General features: G+C 34.4%; 1 protein-coding gene across 3 annotated transcripts in view; it reads left to right on the top strand.

Moving 5' to 3' along the window:
• The window catches only part of IMMP2L (inner mitochondrial membrane peptidase subunit 2), a 472,646-nt gene that overhangs the window by 348,634 nt on the left and 108,480 nt on the right, over positions 1–15,532 (top strand). For 2 of the 3 annotated variants that reach the window (XM_061988619.1, XM_061988612.1), the window contains exon 5: positions 9,787–9,889. The exons of the other annotated variant lie outside the window; for it this stretch is intronic. In XM_061988619.1, the coding sequence (XP_061844603.1) occupies positions 9,787–9,889 (103 nt within the window). The remainder of the gene's footprint in view (positions 1–9,786; positions 9,890–15,532) is intronic. 3 annotated transcript variants of the gene reach the window in all.

The raw sequence follows: 15,532 nt of genomic DNA, 5'->3' as shown, positions 1-15,532 counted from the left end.
GCTAAAGCAAGTACACCTAGAAAGGTCACAAAGAAACGCATCCAGGCGGGTTTTGAAAACCTGCAGAGAAGACCACTCCACACTCTCCCAGGGCAGCCTGTGCCAGTGCAAAGATTGAAAATAAATTATTTAATAACTAAATAAATGAACTTATGTCTTTCTGGCATTTAGTCTTTTTCTGAAATTTCAGGTAATCTTTTCATGAATGGTCTGTGAAATGTCATGTTGTTCTTAGTTTCCATTACATTTTCCAAATTGTGACCACTGTCACATTACATTTATAAAGACTGTTCTGACTGTGAAATCTCATTCCTTGATTTTACATCAGTTTATTTATTTTTTTTTGTCAGAAGAGAGTTAATATTTTTTATGCTTTACCTGCAAGCTTTTCAATTATCTTTTTGATAGTAGTGTCCTTTAGAAGAGAAAATGTACTTTTAAAGGAAAAGCAATCAAAGACAGCTTTACATATTTTTTTTTCTGACAAACTTTAGTAGAAGGAAACATGGAAAGTTTCAAGATTCCATTGAAGAGAGATTAACAACTCTCCCTTTTCCATAAATTAAAAAAAAAACCCTTCAAACATCTTGAAAGCACATATTAAGTTAAGGTTCCACGTTTTATATATACTGCCTAAAGCATAATAAGAAATTGTAATACTTTTAGTTAGGTATAACTATTCTGCTTCTGTTCAAGATGTATGTGGGTGGGGAATTATTTCTTACAGTTGGAACTAGGCAAAGATATTGCCAGACTCTTTTATCAGATTTTAGCTGAGGCAGCCATTCACAATGCTGATCTTACAAGACTCCAAAAAACCAGATAGGGTATTGTTCTTCATGATGTGTTAAAACTTCTTTTAGCAGTTGCAAATGACACTCTGACATGTAAAAGTCTGCAGAATCTCTCTTCTCTATTAATTAAATAAGCCCTACAGTCATTGATCTTACTTTTTCTTAGTCCTGAGTAAGGGGTTCTACAGTCTTTGCAGAGTAGATAACAAAAAATATTTGAAAGGCCCTTTTATATCAGTGGGCAAGAATGTTATCAGTCTTGGAAGAACTGTTTAAATTGTACTGAATTTTAATATATATATCTGGTGCTTCAATAGTACTTTTATTTTCACCATGCCGTGTTTTAGACTTGAGGCACAAAATTAGACGCAATATACCGAGCACAATTAGCATCTTGTAATGTCTGAGTGGGATTTGACCTTACTCTTTCTTATTGATGGAGAATACTATAACCACTATAACCATGCTTATAGCATGCCCATGGTGACTTTGTGTCCCCAGCTCATCTCCAGGAGTTGAGTCAAGGATTAAAAGAGCTTATTGAAATGTAATTGGAAGAGATTTAGAAAGAGAGCAAGCAACAAAGAGAGAGTAACTCTTCCTTAGAGGAGAAAATGCAGAATTTGTGATCACACAGAAAGCTTTTTCTGTGTTTTACTGCAGTGTTATAAAATGGATTCCTGCATCAGAAGACTGAAATTACATCTCCTTGATTGTATAGTTTTTCCCTTGCTGTGCAATGATCTAGCCTCAACAGTTGGGTTTGACATTTCTCTTTGTCCTCTGCCTGTGTTTTGTACTTGGGATTCAAACAACCTTAAGCTGAGGAGGATCCAGGAATTAGAATACAGGAGCTTTAACCTCTACTCCAGTAACCTCTTAAGAGGGATAAAGAGGTGATGTTGGTCTGATCACTTTTACAGTCCACTATTTTTAATCTAGAAAATCTAGAAAAAAAAAAGTTGGACTATCTCTTTTCTTGGGTAGGCATAGGCAATACTGAGAGGAAAATTCTACGTCTATTACTGACTGAGGGAAAAAGGAAGATATTAATGCAATATGTCATTAATCCCAAACCATTAAATATGTATCAGGTAAAAATCTTGTTCTTGTTTACTGTAAATCTTAACTGTTCACTTCCAAACAATTGTCTTCAATTCCTTCAGATGTGTCTGAAGCTAAAATTTTATCCAACAGCCTTCCCAGTTAATTCAATATTAATAAAGAGATGATGTGGGGTGCAAGATTTAATATTTTTGATAGCAGTACCTTTTTGATGTCTATTTATCCTCCTGGTCTAAAATTTCAAGTTTAACGATGATGGTGGAGTTTTGTGATTTTACTTAGATGACCTAAGATGACTAATAAGTTTTTACCTTGATAAAATTATGAAGCTAATGATAATGAATCTAACAAATGATTCCCATCTAATATATGATATAATGATATTGTTAATAGCTTTTAACGATATTAGCAAAAATCTGTCATGTTAATTATCAATGTAATTTAGTAGAGAAATATGAGAGGGTAATGAAATTATACACTCATTAGGTTAATGGGACTTCTATCAAAAGAACCAAACTGAACAGTTTTCATAATCTTAACTTGAAGTAGCAAAGTGTGGCAATTGGAGTCAGACAGACTGTCAAGTGGAAGACCATAGCAGAAAAAAATGAGATATTGTATGTTTTTGCTGAATCAGTAATCTGATTAGCCATTTAAATGAAGTGAGTGCAACAGATGACATGTTACTCTTTCTTTTTTTTTTTTTTTTTTTTTAATTTCAATACAAAAGTACTGTTTTGGCTTTAGTTTAATTTATCTTGAAAATAATTATGATTCTCTTGATTAGGAGTATATGATGGACAAAAGAATGAAGTAGTTTAAGTACCTCAAATGGGAGTGACAGATTTGTGTAAAATGTGCAGGAATATTCATTTTCACATGCATATGCTACATGAAGTTATCTTTAGATATTAGTCAATGTTGAACAAGTTGCAAAATACATAATAATATAAAATTTAGACTTTTCTAATACTTAAGCAAAATGTAAATACTCTCAATACTGTTAGAGACATCAATACAATTTATATATTTTAGTAGAATCTGTTGTAATAAGAGAAGGTGTCATGGTTTTAAACTAAAAGAGGGTAGATTGACACTGGATATGAGGAAGAATTTTTTTTCAACACTAGAACAAGTTGCCCAGAGAAATGATGGATGCCCTATCCCTGAACACTTTCTAGATCAAGCTGAATGGGGCTCTGATCTAGTTGAAAATGTCCCTGCTCATTACAGTGGGTTTTGCAATTTTGATGACCTTTGAAAGTAACTTGCAACAGAAACCATTCTATAATTCTATGATACTGTCATTGAAAAGAAAAAGGTCCTTGAACATGTATTACACGTTATCACCTCTGCAATATTCTGCTATACGTTTAATCAATTTGGAGAAGTTGGACTAGATAATCTCTAAAGGTCCCTTCCAACCCTACCATTCTATGATTCGATAATCATAAAATGTGAGTGCTTTTAGTGCTAGAACAGACAAAATATACTGCATGAATTATGGCCTGAAAGTCTAAAGTCTCTACTTATTCATGTTTCAAACTAGGTCATAACATTGGTGTCTTCTGGCCTTTATTCCCAGTTCTCATTGCTCTGCCAATGTAGAATAAAAAAAGTCCCAGAGAAAATGTGATCTAGGTTCAATTAAGCCACATAAAGGGCAGCTGCAGTAGTAACATCAAATTTTGCATGACTCTATTTCTTCTCTTTTCAAAATGTTATGCTGTAGTTGGCTTCACTGCACTGTACCACAAAATAGTGATATAATTGTGTTTGTATACCTCACCAAATGAGATATGGACATCTGGTAGAAATATAGTTCAAAAGCTATCTGATGCAATATATGATGCATGCTTTTGAAAATTTAGCTAACTTTCACACAGCAGGTAATTGAAAAAAAAGTGTAAATACCAGTATCTATTTAGACTTCTTTTTAATGAAAGTTGAAATTCAGTAACTTTCCTGAATACTTTCTGCTTTAAAAGTGATTAACTGCTATTTTGAAGAGGCTGCTGAAGCAAATAATAGCTAAATAAGTATTTTGCTTAGAGTTACAGGCTTTATGAGAAATTATCTAATTAATAAAACAGAGCTACAAACATCCCCTGTACGTTCCATATCAGATTTTTTCTTAGCTCGACTGAGTCATAGGAACCTGCACTGGTGTATCACTTCGGTACAAATGCTTTAGCAGGGGAAAAAAGCAAACTCATTTGCAGTTCAGGATCTTGCTTGCTTTAAAAGCTTAGATTAGGTATTACAGAATGTTGTGTTTTTATCATAGTAAACCAGGAAACCAGTAAATTAGTCTTCATTATTCCTGAAGCTTCAAAATCTTTAATTGCAAAATTGAAACCTACAAGGTTAAGACATTCTAAAAAATTGCTTGAGTATAGGCAAAGGAAATCTTTGCCTCCTTAATGGCTGCTCCTAATCTTACCAAATGGAAGTCTCTTGTTTCAGATTATGACATTTCTGTTGTTCTGGCCTGTCTTATTTTTGGGGTTCCCTTCTCAGTATATCAGACCTAGCAGTGCTCCAGAAGCATTATCTCAGACATGAGGTCCCTTCCAGTACTTTCAGTGTTCTCAGCTTGGTTGTATATTTTAAAGTCAGGCCTCTCAATAATTGACTGATCCACACATTTCATCTCTTTAGGCAAAAGTTGATAGGTGCACACAACTGGATAATATCTTCTAACCTATTGACATACTCTCATGCAAAGTCTGTCAATCTGGCTGTCGAAAAAAAAAAAAAATTAGTTTCTTCACATACATAACCCAGTCTTCTACAAGCAGCTGATTTAATTAACAGCTTGTGGTCAAAGGAATATAGTATATGTAAGGGAAGGATTAAGGAAAAAGACACAGAAAGCTGTTTGTGTGTGTTGGAAGAGGGCATTTCTTAAGAGCTGGAAGGCATTTAGTGTAGTGTGGAAGATTCCCTGTGGTGATACTAATGCAATTTATATGATATATTACAATAAGGTTCATGTCTTGGGATCTGGATGTCACCTGAAATTTAATATCTCACTATTTTTAAATTGTGTGACTTTGAAGAAGATGGATGTGGAAAATGTCTATGTACATTAATTCATGTTATTTGGAAAAAAAAAAAAAGTTGTTCTTAAGTATGATAGAGGCTACCTATTTTCCAAAGGGTTTGAATTTGTTTATTATCTCCTGTGCAAACAGAGGAAATTATCTACAGTGTCTGTTTCCTGATGACACCCAAAGGTATGCAGATAACAGAGACCTTCTGATTTCTCAAGGTCGGATCAAACTGAAGGCAGTCATTCCTCATCCAACTTAGCTGAGCCAAGTTGCTTGCTTTGGCACTGATACCACATCCTAAAAAAGCAGATTTTTCTTGCTTGTGGGCAGGTGGTTAGAATACCACATAGAGCTCATTTTTGACTGTCAAGATTGAAATTATTTCTCAGCCAAGGATAGATATAAGTACATCTGTTAACTATTAAATCATGGAGAAAAAACTTTGCAGAGGTTCAAAATGTACCTCAGATTTAAGAAAAAAAAACCCTGAAATTCAGACCAGTTTCTGTAAAAATGACTAAAAAGATAAGTGTTGCTCCATTACATTCTGATTAAGAAAATTATTGCAACTCTTGTAGATTCTGTTAAACCAATGAGAGTTTAACTACAGTTTGAGCAACATTAGCATAGGTAGTTGTTATTAACCTCTCAAATACAGATTTTGCACACACCGGTGTGATTTTTAACAGATGCTTGAATACTCTGTATCAAAATCTGCATATTTTAATGTTTTTGCCTGTGTTATTCCTAAATCATTCCCTTTATAATGGGAAGGGTATGAGGTGTTAAACAATCTTTTTTTCTTCAAAGATAGTAGGTTTCAGGAAGTGCAAGACTATCTTTAATTAGTAGGGGCTTTCTGAAATTTAGAAGATTGTTCATTAATTGTAACTGATGCTAATGAACTGGATATGAAATTAACAAATACTGAGTTAATTATTACTTACATCAATTATTCCCCTAAGAATTCATTCAGACATCTTCTAAATTTAATTAAATACTTAATGTGTGAGAGCTTACAAAGAGGTCAAATTACAGGCATAGTCAGAGAAAAGAGGGTAAGAATACTCATCTAAGCATTACTTTTGGTTTTGACCGCATCTCTTTTATAGCAAAGTCTCAGAGTCGATGTAAAATTCTGGTTGAGTTGACTGTGCTTTTAATTGCTATTTAGCTTCAAGATTTTAGGGTTTGTTGTTGTCGTTGTTGACAAGTGCTAGAAGCATTCCAAAGTAATTTTTCACTTTATATTATTTTTTCACAGTATATACAGTGCTATTATTGTCATATTTATTGTTATACATATTGTTATATATATTGTTATATATTTACGTAGTCTTAAATCTAAACTAAAAACGAGATGACAGTTGCCTGCAAAGCTATCCTTAAGAAAAAGAATCAGGTCAACACTTTTCCTTGTTCTCAGAAATGATGTTGTACAATTTGTGTTAGTAATTTGGCTTTATAGGATTGCACACAAAAAAAATGGGCAATGGATTTCTTTCCGTATGTCTAGCTAAAATGGTTAGTTTGTGAAATGAATGAATGGTAGTTCATATATTTAGAGCAAGAGTCGTATTGCCAATGTAGCACAAGTATGTGGTCTCCTCCATGCCATTTAGGCCAGAGATTAAAGTGTTTAATTTCTGCAAGATTCATGTGAGAGAGAGACGGTGTACTAACTGACCAATTGTGATTGTGGAAGGAATTGTGCTTTCTTCACAGGAAACTCCAAGTCTGAAGTTTTTAATTCTTAAAAAAAAAAAAGTCAACATAGTCTGTGCAATAGTAATTAAAAATAACCTATTGTCCTTAACTGAATGTAGCTTTCTGAAGCCTGTAGCCTGATTTGCTTGCATGAGTGGTTTATTGATCTGTTGTGAGTAATTCAATACTGAAATTATCTTGAAAATTTAAAAAAATAAAAAAAAGTAATGGATGATCCAATTTACTGTAACATGAGCTTATTGCCACAGTTTATTACTAATTCATGCAGTAAAAACCTCAAGTAAAACTTTCTTTTCAAATTTCACCTACATTCCACAGGACAATATTTGCAGGATTGCTAAAGTGGATGCAAAGTCAATAAATAATGGCTCTATGAAAATACAACACTAACATTTTGAAGGAATTATCTAAGATAATAGAGTTTCTGGCTTCTCTTTTGTTCACAGGTATACAGGCACTTACTATTTATGATAGGTCTGGAATATTTATATACCGCTTGCATTAAATGGCAGAAGGTTTTATACCTCTCTGCTGAGTTTACAGAAGGGTTTATCCATGCAATATCAGTCCTATCTACTAAAGCAGATAATTAGAACTGCTACTCCTGTTTCTTTTCCTTTTAATTTTTTCTACCCTATACCTTTAATACACTTATTAGTGTCATAAATTTTAATTCTATTTCCTTTAAATCAAAACCTCTTCCATATAACCATGTATTTTTTCAATATGTGAATTTGTACGTAATTCCTCTTTAATCTCTGTAAGAGACTTTGGTTTTGCATAATTGTAGCAAATATTTCTGTTTATGATGTTTATTTCAAGAGTAGAAAAGAAACGTGTTTTCCTATGTTGTAGAAATAATAAATGCAACCAATGGTAATTACTGCACCTTGGGATTTTTTTCTTTTTACTTTAGGCCTTAAAGATGGCACTATTCATCTTTGTTAATCCTTTTATTTTTCACAGGGTCTCTGCAAGCCTCTGAAAGATCTATCTGTGCAGATAAAATTATTTCCATTTTTGTTTACAAGTACTTATTGAAAAGCTTTTTCTTTTCCTTTTTTATCCCTTCCTGTTAGTGATTTCCTGATAATAATAATGGAGCAGATTTTTTGGGGATAGGAGATTGTGTCTGGTCTGAGATGGAGTGGGATTTCCCATATTGTTTTCCTGACATTTATGAGGTAAACATGTCAGCAGAACTAACTTTCAAATCCTTTCACCCTTCTGAGTCCAACTCAGTCCTAAGCATGAAGTTTGTAAATGTACAAATCTTTCACAATCTACCCTTCAATATCCAATAAGATGGATGGAAGAAAGACCTGTTTTTTGAACTGTTGTTTGCCATTATCACTGATCGAAGATTAATGGCCAGCTTCTTTCTACTTATATCTTACAACATGTTTCTAGTCGTATATAGTCTCATATGCTAATTTCAGTGAGAAAAAACATTATGAAATCTGAAAACATAAATAATGTTATTGTCCAGACTGTATGCTGTATTTCTTTAAAAAAAACCCAAATTGCATAGTAATAAATTGCTCTTTTAGCATAGCTCAATTAAAACAGAACTACTCTTTGTGTTTAAGAATGCACATATTTAATAACTCAGGACAGTTTTGTGGGGTTTTTTTTTGAATGGTTTAATAACTCATTCTTTAATACTTTGTAATATGGAACTATTCTAAAGAGAGAAGAAAATCAGTGCCTTTATTTTCTGTAAATAGGTTATTATTTTTTCCAACTTCCAATGAAAATATTGGTAGAACTTCCATTAAAATATAGTTCGGTCATGCTCATCCTTTTAGCTGCCAAAAAAAAGCTGTTTGAAAAAGCATTGATTAGATTTTGTGACTTGCAAAGTAAGTGTTCTTTTTAGTTGAATAATAAAGTAAAAAAAATTAATAAAATGCAATTTGAGGATTTTTTGTTCATCTAATATTTCATAGTCTACAGGTTATTTACTAACTAGTCCTTGTAACATTCTAACCCCCCGCCACCTCCCCTTCTGCCCAAGCCAAACAAAGCTCATCAAACCCAGTTTTACCATTTTGACTTCTGAACATGCAAAGTTCAGCTGAGTCTCTTGTTGAAGGTGATTTTTCTCTCTTCGGTTGACTTTCTTTAGAGTGTGTTCCTTCTGCCTCCTGCTTTGGGGGCATATCTTCCAGCCAGTGAAAAGGAATGAGCAGCTGGAGGCAACAAGCTAGATCAAAAGTCTGTTTCTATGGACAGATTTGGTTATCCAAAATAAAATGAGAGTTATCACTGTCTGTAGTCCCATCTGTAAATGTTTCATCATGGTAATAGTTTGCTGTGCATGATAAAATCACTTCTCTCCATGAATGATTGCAGAATAACACATCCCATCTGAAAGAAAGCAAAAATATATGGTAGAAGGCAGACTGGAGTTGTGAAAATGACAGCCACTCGGGAACTAAATACAGGAATTTTCCATACTATGCACCTAAGCTTGAGGATTCATCTGTTCTTTATAATTTTCGTAATATCAGGACATGCTGATGCACTGCTTCAGTATCAATTTCTGTGGAGAAGGGCTTGAATCACCAATGCTATTTTTTTGAAGCACTAGGCCTTCTCTTAGAGGTTTCTTGGAAGTGTATCCTGTTTAGCTTGTTATGACTGAAGAAATCTTACCCCTAGGACATAAGCAGTACAGAAATTCAAGCTCTGAATGTGAGGCCAGTTCAGATATGCCAGACTGTTTTTGATGAGTACCTAACACTACCCCACAGAAAAAGCATTCTCAATATAATATCTTTATGTGACTACAACATGTGTCCACTGGCATTTACCTGTGAAAAATCTGATGGTTCTGATTGGTACTACAAAGATGGAAATAAATATCCTTTAATTATATTTGACTGAAAAGTCTCTTGTTCCCTGTTGTGATGTGAATTCTGCCAAAACAACGTAGTAATCAGGCCCTTATATGGTAACTAGTTCATGCAAATTGTTATGTATTTTTACTTGAGTAGCACTTGTGAATAAGTGCAGATTTTTTTAATGCAAGTGTTGGATGGTATGCAAGGTCAAATTCCAAATTCAGGAATATGTGAATTTTCCTAACAAAACATTGTTTTTGGTTTTGACTGATTAGCTATTTTTGCAATTCTTTTTAGAACCATTGGATACAAAAAGAAGTACGTGAAAATTCCACATGGCCATATTTGGGTGGAAGGTGATCACCATGGACACAGCTTTGACAGCAATGCTTTTGGCCCAGTAAGTCAATTCTCTGTGTATCATTTACACTTTGCAACTGAAAAGCAGCATGTCTCTTCAGTCATTTGTGCAACACAGCAAGCATAAATTGATTGTGGTTGTATTTTTTTTAAATATATCATATTATTAGGCTTTATAGAGGTTTCTTGGAAGTGTATCCTGTTTAGCTTGTTATGACTGAAAAAATCTTACCCCTAGGACATAAGCAGTACGGAAATTCAAGCTCTGAATGTAAGACCAGTTCAGATATGCCAGACTGTTTTTGATGAGTACCTAACACTACCCCACAGTGGTCAGGAGAGACTGAGTTTGCTTTTAATTAATATAAAAAAGAGTAAAGACTCCTTTTAATGTTCCCACATGGAAGAAGTATTGGTAGAGATTTTAATTTTGGAGTGATGTACCAGAGGAGTAGCCAGAGGGTGAGCCAGCTCTCTGTAGCTGACAGATGCTCCCTGAGGACATGTTGCCAGCCGATATAATTTGGAACGGTTCCCTCCTGGGAGCTGGGTCTTGCTTTAGTGCCAGCGCTGGAATAAAGAATTAGACAACTGTAAGTGTGCTTAGTAAGTGTTAACTGTTAAACTGGTGTGTGGATGATGGTAGACATATCTCAAAACTTTCCCCAAAAATAAAGATCAAAGTTTTATTTGTATAGGGCCATTTTCAATAGAGACAAAATGTAACCTGAAAATTCTGTTTCTTGACTGGTAAATATATGCATCAGTTCATCAGGAAGACAGTAAATGCTTTCTCTGCATTCTAGTTTTGATTTTGCTTTGTTGCACTTTGTGTAGATTCCTGTTCTTGTTTTAACTTAATGTAGTCTGCAGGAAATAGTTGCATAAACTGTGCAACCGGCTGTGGAAATCCTTTTTACCCTATTCAATATGCAGATTTTTGATGTGGGTCTTTAAGGGAGAATACTCTTCTAACACTATCTAAAAACCCCATAGGTTGTCACAGGGAAGTTGTCAAGGCTGGATATTTGCACCCTTGCGTATTTCATGCCTATTTCATACAGGAGTCACCCTGCTGTCTCTAATTGAATTAATGAGAGAAAGAACCTTACGAGTTTGTCTGGCTTCTGGAATTTTAGCCGAATAACTTGTAATAATTTGTTCTCAGGAAAAAATACAAAAAATGTCTATTGTCTGGTCTGGAGTGTGTGATGCCATTACCTGTCTTATGGTTTGTCTCACTTTTTGTATGCTTTTTATTTGCTTAATTTTTTTGCAGTTTCAAATTGTTATTTTCTAGTTTTAGACTTCAGGATTTAATTTAGTCTATCCTGTACAGGTAATTCTTCCCTCCCTTAGCAGGCTTTTCTTTTCCTGTCTCACTCTCTGTTTCTAAAATAAATCGTAGTCATAAAGCCACTAATCTTCTTCTTGCTTACAAATATATTGCCAACGTAGACTCCAAACATAAAGAAACTTTAGCAGTAGGGCTTTGGTTTCAGATTTACAGCAACTCACACAGAAATTAATAAAAGGAAAAATCCTCAAGGTAAGCACCATGCAGCTTTCATGCAAAATAGCATGCTGGAGTAAATTTAAATGCCCTCAGATTTTTACGCAATTAACTGATGTTTATAAATACTTAAAAATCACCATTGCTAGTCTTTAACCTCACATTAGTCATCAGCTGCTAGCTACTACACTGGATAGTATGTCACTTTGGCATCTTCTGAAAGCTAGTAAGACAGTTTTTTGACAGTGAATTCTTTAAGTTTCTGCAGGAAGAACAACCTTTGTGTTGTGTTGATGAATACATTGTGGGCAGGTCAAGTATAAATAGGTATTTTCCCCTGAAATTAAATTAAAGCAGTATTTTTTGAATACAGGCAAAAGGAGAACAAAATAATAAAATATTGAAAAATTTCACCTGTAGAGGAAAATAGAAAATGCATTTAGAAGGACACACTGGGCTCCAGGTTCTTTCCTGTTCTACACACATTAGATTTTAGGTTACTGGGACATTATTTTCCCTCTTTGTATGCTGTAGTCTGGAGATCCCTTGCACAATACATTAAAATATTAAAATCACACTCTCCAAGCCATTCAGAAGTTATGTTCTTCTTAAACACTTTTTCTCTCAAAAGACAACAACAGTCACAAGGAACAGACTGCAACATGACACGAACCTATTTTTTTCAGTTTGTTGGAATATAAATCTTTTAACAGATTAGATTAATGGTACTGATGTCACAATTTGAACTTGCAAAACCAGATATATTTTCTTGGATCAAGAGATGCAGTAACAATAGTGAATTTTTAAACTGGATTATGTTGTAGGCTAGCAGTTTTTCAATTTTCATGCAGCCTTACAGTGGAGAGGCATATATAGTTTAGACAGACTAAGTAGGTGAGCTTAATGAGTTACATGGGGCATAAAAGGAAATTATGGAAAAACAGATTGAGAACAGATGTTAGAATCATTTTTTCTCTTGGAGAATAACAGTATGTATAATGGCCTAATGGGTTAGGTTGATAAAGCAAAAACCTTGATACCAATCAAGTTCTAAATTAGATGCACCTTTGGAGAGATATGAAGTTCTACAATGTAAAACCGTGGCAGATTAAATTATCTTTACTTAGCTCATAAAAATATTATAAAATAAATTATATTCTCTCTTCTTGTTGCAAGTTTTGATAGGACTAAAATTGGAATATTTAGGGTTAGAGAGATATTTTCCTAAGTATGTAAAGTTTTAACTAAGATTTGCAAATATTTAATATTTCTGCTTAGTAGTGTCTTTGAAGAAAATTAATACCATAACTGATATTACAAAAATAGGACATCGGTGAGTAATGCTGAATTAGAAACGCTATTAACTCTCTATATGATCAAAACTTACATATTAACTGCATTTCTAGAATATTGGACTAAATTTAGTAGTGCATCGTTATCATACATTGTCTTAAAAAAACCCCTATCTTTGTGTAATAGAGAATGGCAGGAGTTACATAATACTAATGCTTTAGTACTGCTGTGTTTCAGGTTTGGAAATATGTCATGTCAGCCATTCATAATGCTGAAAATGGCTGTTTTGAATAGAAGCCAATAAATATTCAGTGAACTTGCATCTTTTTGCTATTATACAAGGGGATAAAAAAATTACATATCACTGGAAATGTATTGTAATTACTCGGACTAGAACAGAAATTTTTACTCAATTAGTTGTTATTGTTCTCAAATTCTTATAGAATGAAGTTGAGCTTTCATGATATTAGCTTAGCATTCTTTAATTGGCATACTACAGGAATGTAATAATGACTAGTTTATATAATATGATACCTCTTTTTAAAGTTTCTCCTTTTTGTTTTCAGTTCTGATAATTTTCCTATTTTGAGGCACCTTTTTGCCATGAAGAAGTTCAACAGTGTAGGAAGTATGACATAAGTGTTCTTGGTAATGCTTTTTTAGATCAGAAATGCAGGAAACACACTGTAAACAATTGATCAAGTATTAAACTCCTCTGCTGCCTCGAATTTCTTAAATATTTTAAAGGGTTAACTTTATGCCAGAGCAGTTACTGTCTTTGCTTGTGCAGGATAACATCAGCATAAATACAAACAGATAATTTGTATTCTGGATCTGACACTCTGGCTAAATCAAGGGAAAAATTATTATAAATTGTACTTTGTCCAGATTAAATGTGTAGAATTGGCATCCAGCAGTGCAGAGATGGTTATGCAACTAACATGTAAGCGTATCTGAGAAACAGTTATTAATAAGTGCGTACAGTAACTGAGATATATTTATTCCTGGATGAACACATATGCTTTGAATAGCAGTCTCAGAATTTGTGTTTTTTGAAGTTTAATTTTATTTTATGGGGATTTCTTTGGTAAACATAATACTCTTATTACCACATTTCTGTTTCTCAATGCCTCCAAGCTAAGGATATGAAAGAGCTTTATAAAATTAAGGCTTGAAGTCAATGGCTGTCTTTCAGCTATCTTGTAAAGAACCTGAACAAAAGCTCATTAAAGTCAATGAGAGATTTCTATTGGCTTTAATGGCTTTGAATAAGGCTCTTTCCAGTTAAACTTCACAATCCAGTGTAAGGGCAAAATGGGTATTATCCTCCTAATCCTCTTGCTAAACATAAGACACAGGTAGGTTGGCTACCTTGTCATAAAACATCTCTTTGGCTCAGCCAGGTCCCTATTCTAGTCCTTTTACTAAAAATACACCTATCTTTTAATGTGTTTACTCTCAAAACTAAATCCTGTTGAACCTGGGTTTGGTGTTCTTAATAGATTCATAAGCTTCAAGTGAGTAAATTGTTTTTAGTCAGCATTACTATAGATACTGTTTTTGTGATTGCTCATATAAGCAATTCTGTACAGAAAGTTCATGCAATAAAGTATCTGAAAAACATTACTGTCTGATTAACTACTTTCTCTTTTAGCAGCACAAACCTGTAGACTGTAACTAGAAAACTCTACAGACTAGAATGAGATTCAAAATAAATGAATTTTCTGAGTTTGTTAGTTATTTTAATTTGTTTTTGAAGGCTATTGTAATATCTTTCAGATGCAAAACAGAAACAGTTTAACCATCATTGGGAAATCTAATTAATAACAGTAATGGATTGTAGCCCATTATAATTATTTTCTTAAGCTGATTCAGTATTTCTCTGTAACTACTGTAAGTGAATGTAAGTAGTGAAACCCAGAAAATATGGAAAGTTCCTTAGACAATAAGGTGAACTGAAATAAGACACTTTTAGTGAAATCCAGTGAGTGACTGCTGATAAAGGAAATATTTGAACCAGTTGTCTGCAGCCTGTGAGAATATGCTCTGCCTTCTAAGAGAGTGTGATGATTTAACCCTCTCTGGATGCCAGGTGCCCACCAAAGCTGTTCTATCACTCCTTCTCCTAAACTGAACAGGGGACAGAGAAATATAACAAAAGGCTCCCGAGTCTATATAAGGACAGAGAGATGGTAACTTATCAATTACCATCCTGGGCAAAACAGACTCAACCTGGGGAGAAATGATTTGATATATTATCAAAGCTGAGTAGAGAAATAAGAAATAAAACCTGAGTCATAAAATACCTCTCCTCACCACTCCCTTCTAAGGGAGGAAGACTCCTCACACTTCCCACTGCTACAGTCTGGGGTCCTTCTCACAGGAGACAGTCCTCCACAAACTTTCCCGTGGTATGCAGTTCTTCATGAACTGCTCCAGTGCGAGTCTTATTCATGGGGGAAACAATCCTCAGGAATATGGTCCTCCAGCGTGGGACCCCTCAGAGTTACAAGTCCTGGCAGCAAACCTGTTCTGGTGTGGGCTTTTCTCTGTCCACAGATTCACAGGCCCTACCAGGAACTTGCTCCAGTGTGAGCATGGAGTCTCAGGCTCCTTCAGACATCCACCTGCTCTGATGTGGGGTTCTCCCTGAATAAAGGTGGATCTCTGCTCCCCCATGACCTCCATGGCTGCAGGAAACGGACTTTCATCACCATGGGCTGCATCATGGGCAATCTCAGCTCTGGCAACTGCAGCATCTCTGCCCTCTGCTTCTTCACTGACCTTAGTGTTTGCAGAGATGTTCTCACATTCTCACTCCCTCTGATGCAGTTTTTAGCACCTGTGCATCAACTTCTTCCCCTTCTCAACTGTGTT

Source organism: Colius striatus, chromosome 1 (assembly GCF_028858725.1).
Source record: "Colius striatus isolate bColStr4 chromosome 1, bColStr4.1.hap1, whole genome shotgun sequence".
NCBI classification, from domain to species: Eukaryota; Metazoa; Chordata; class Aves; order Coliiformes; family Coliidae; genus Colius; species Colius striatus.
This window is presented reverse-complemented; position numbering and strand designations above follow the sequence as displayed.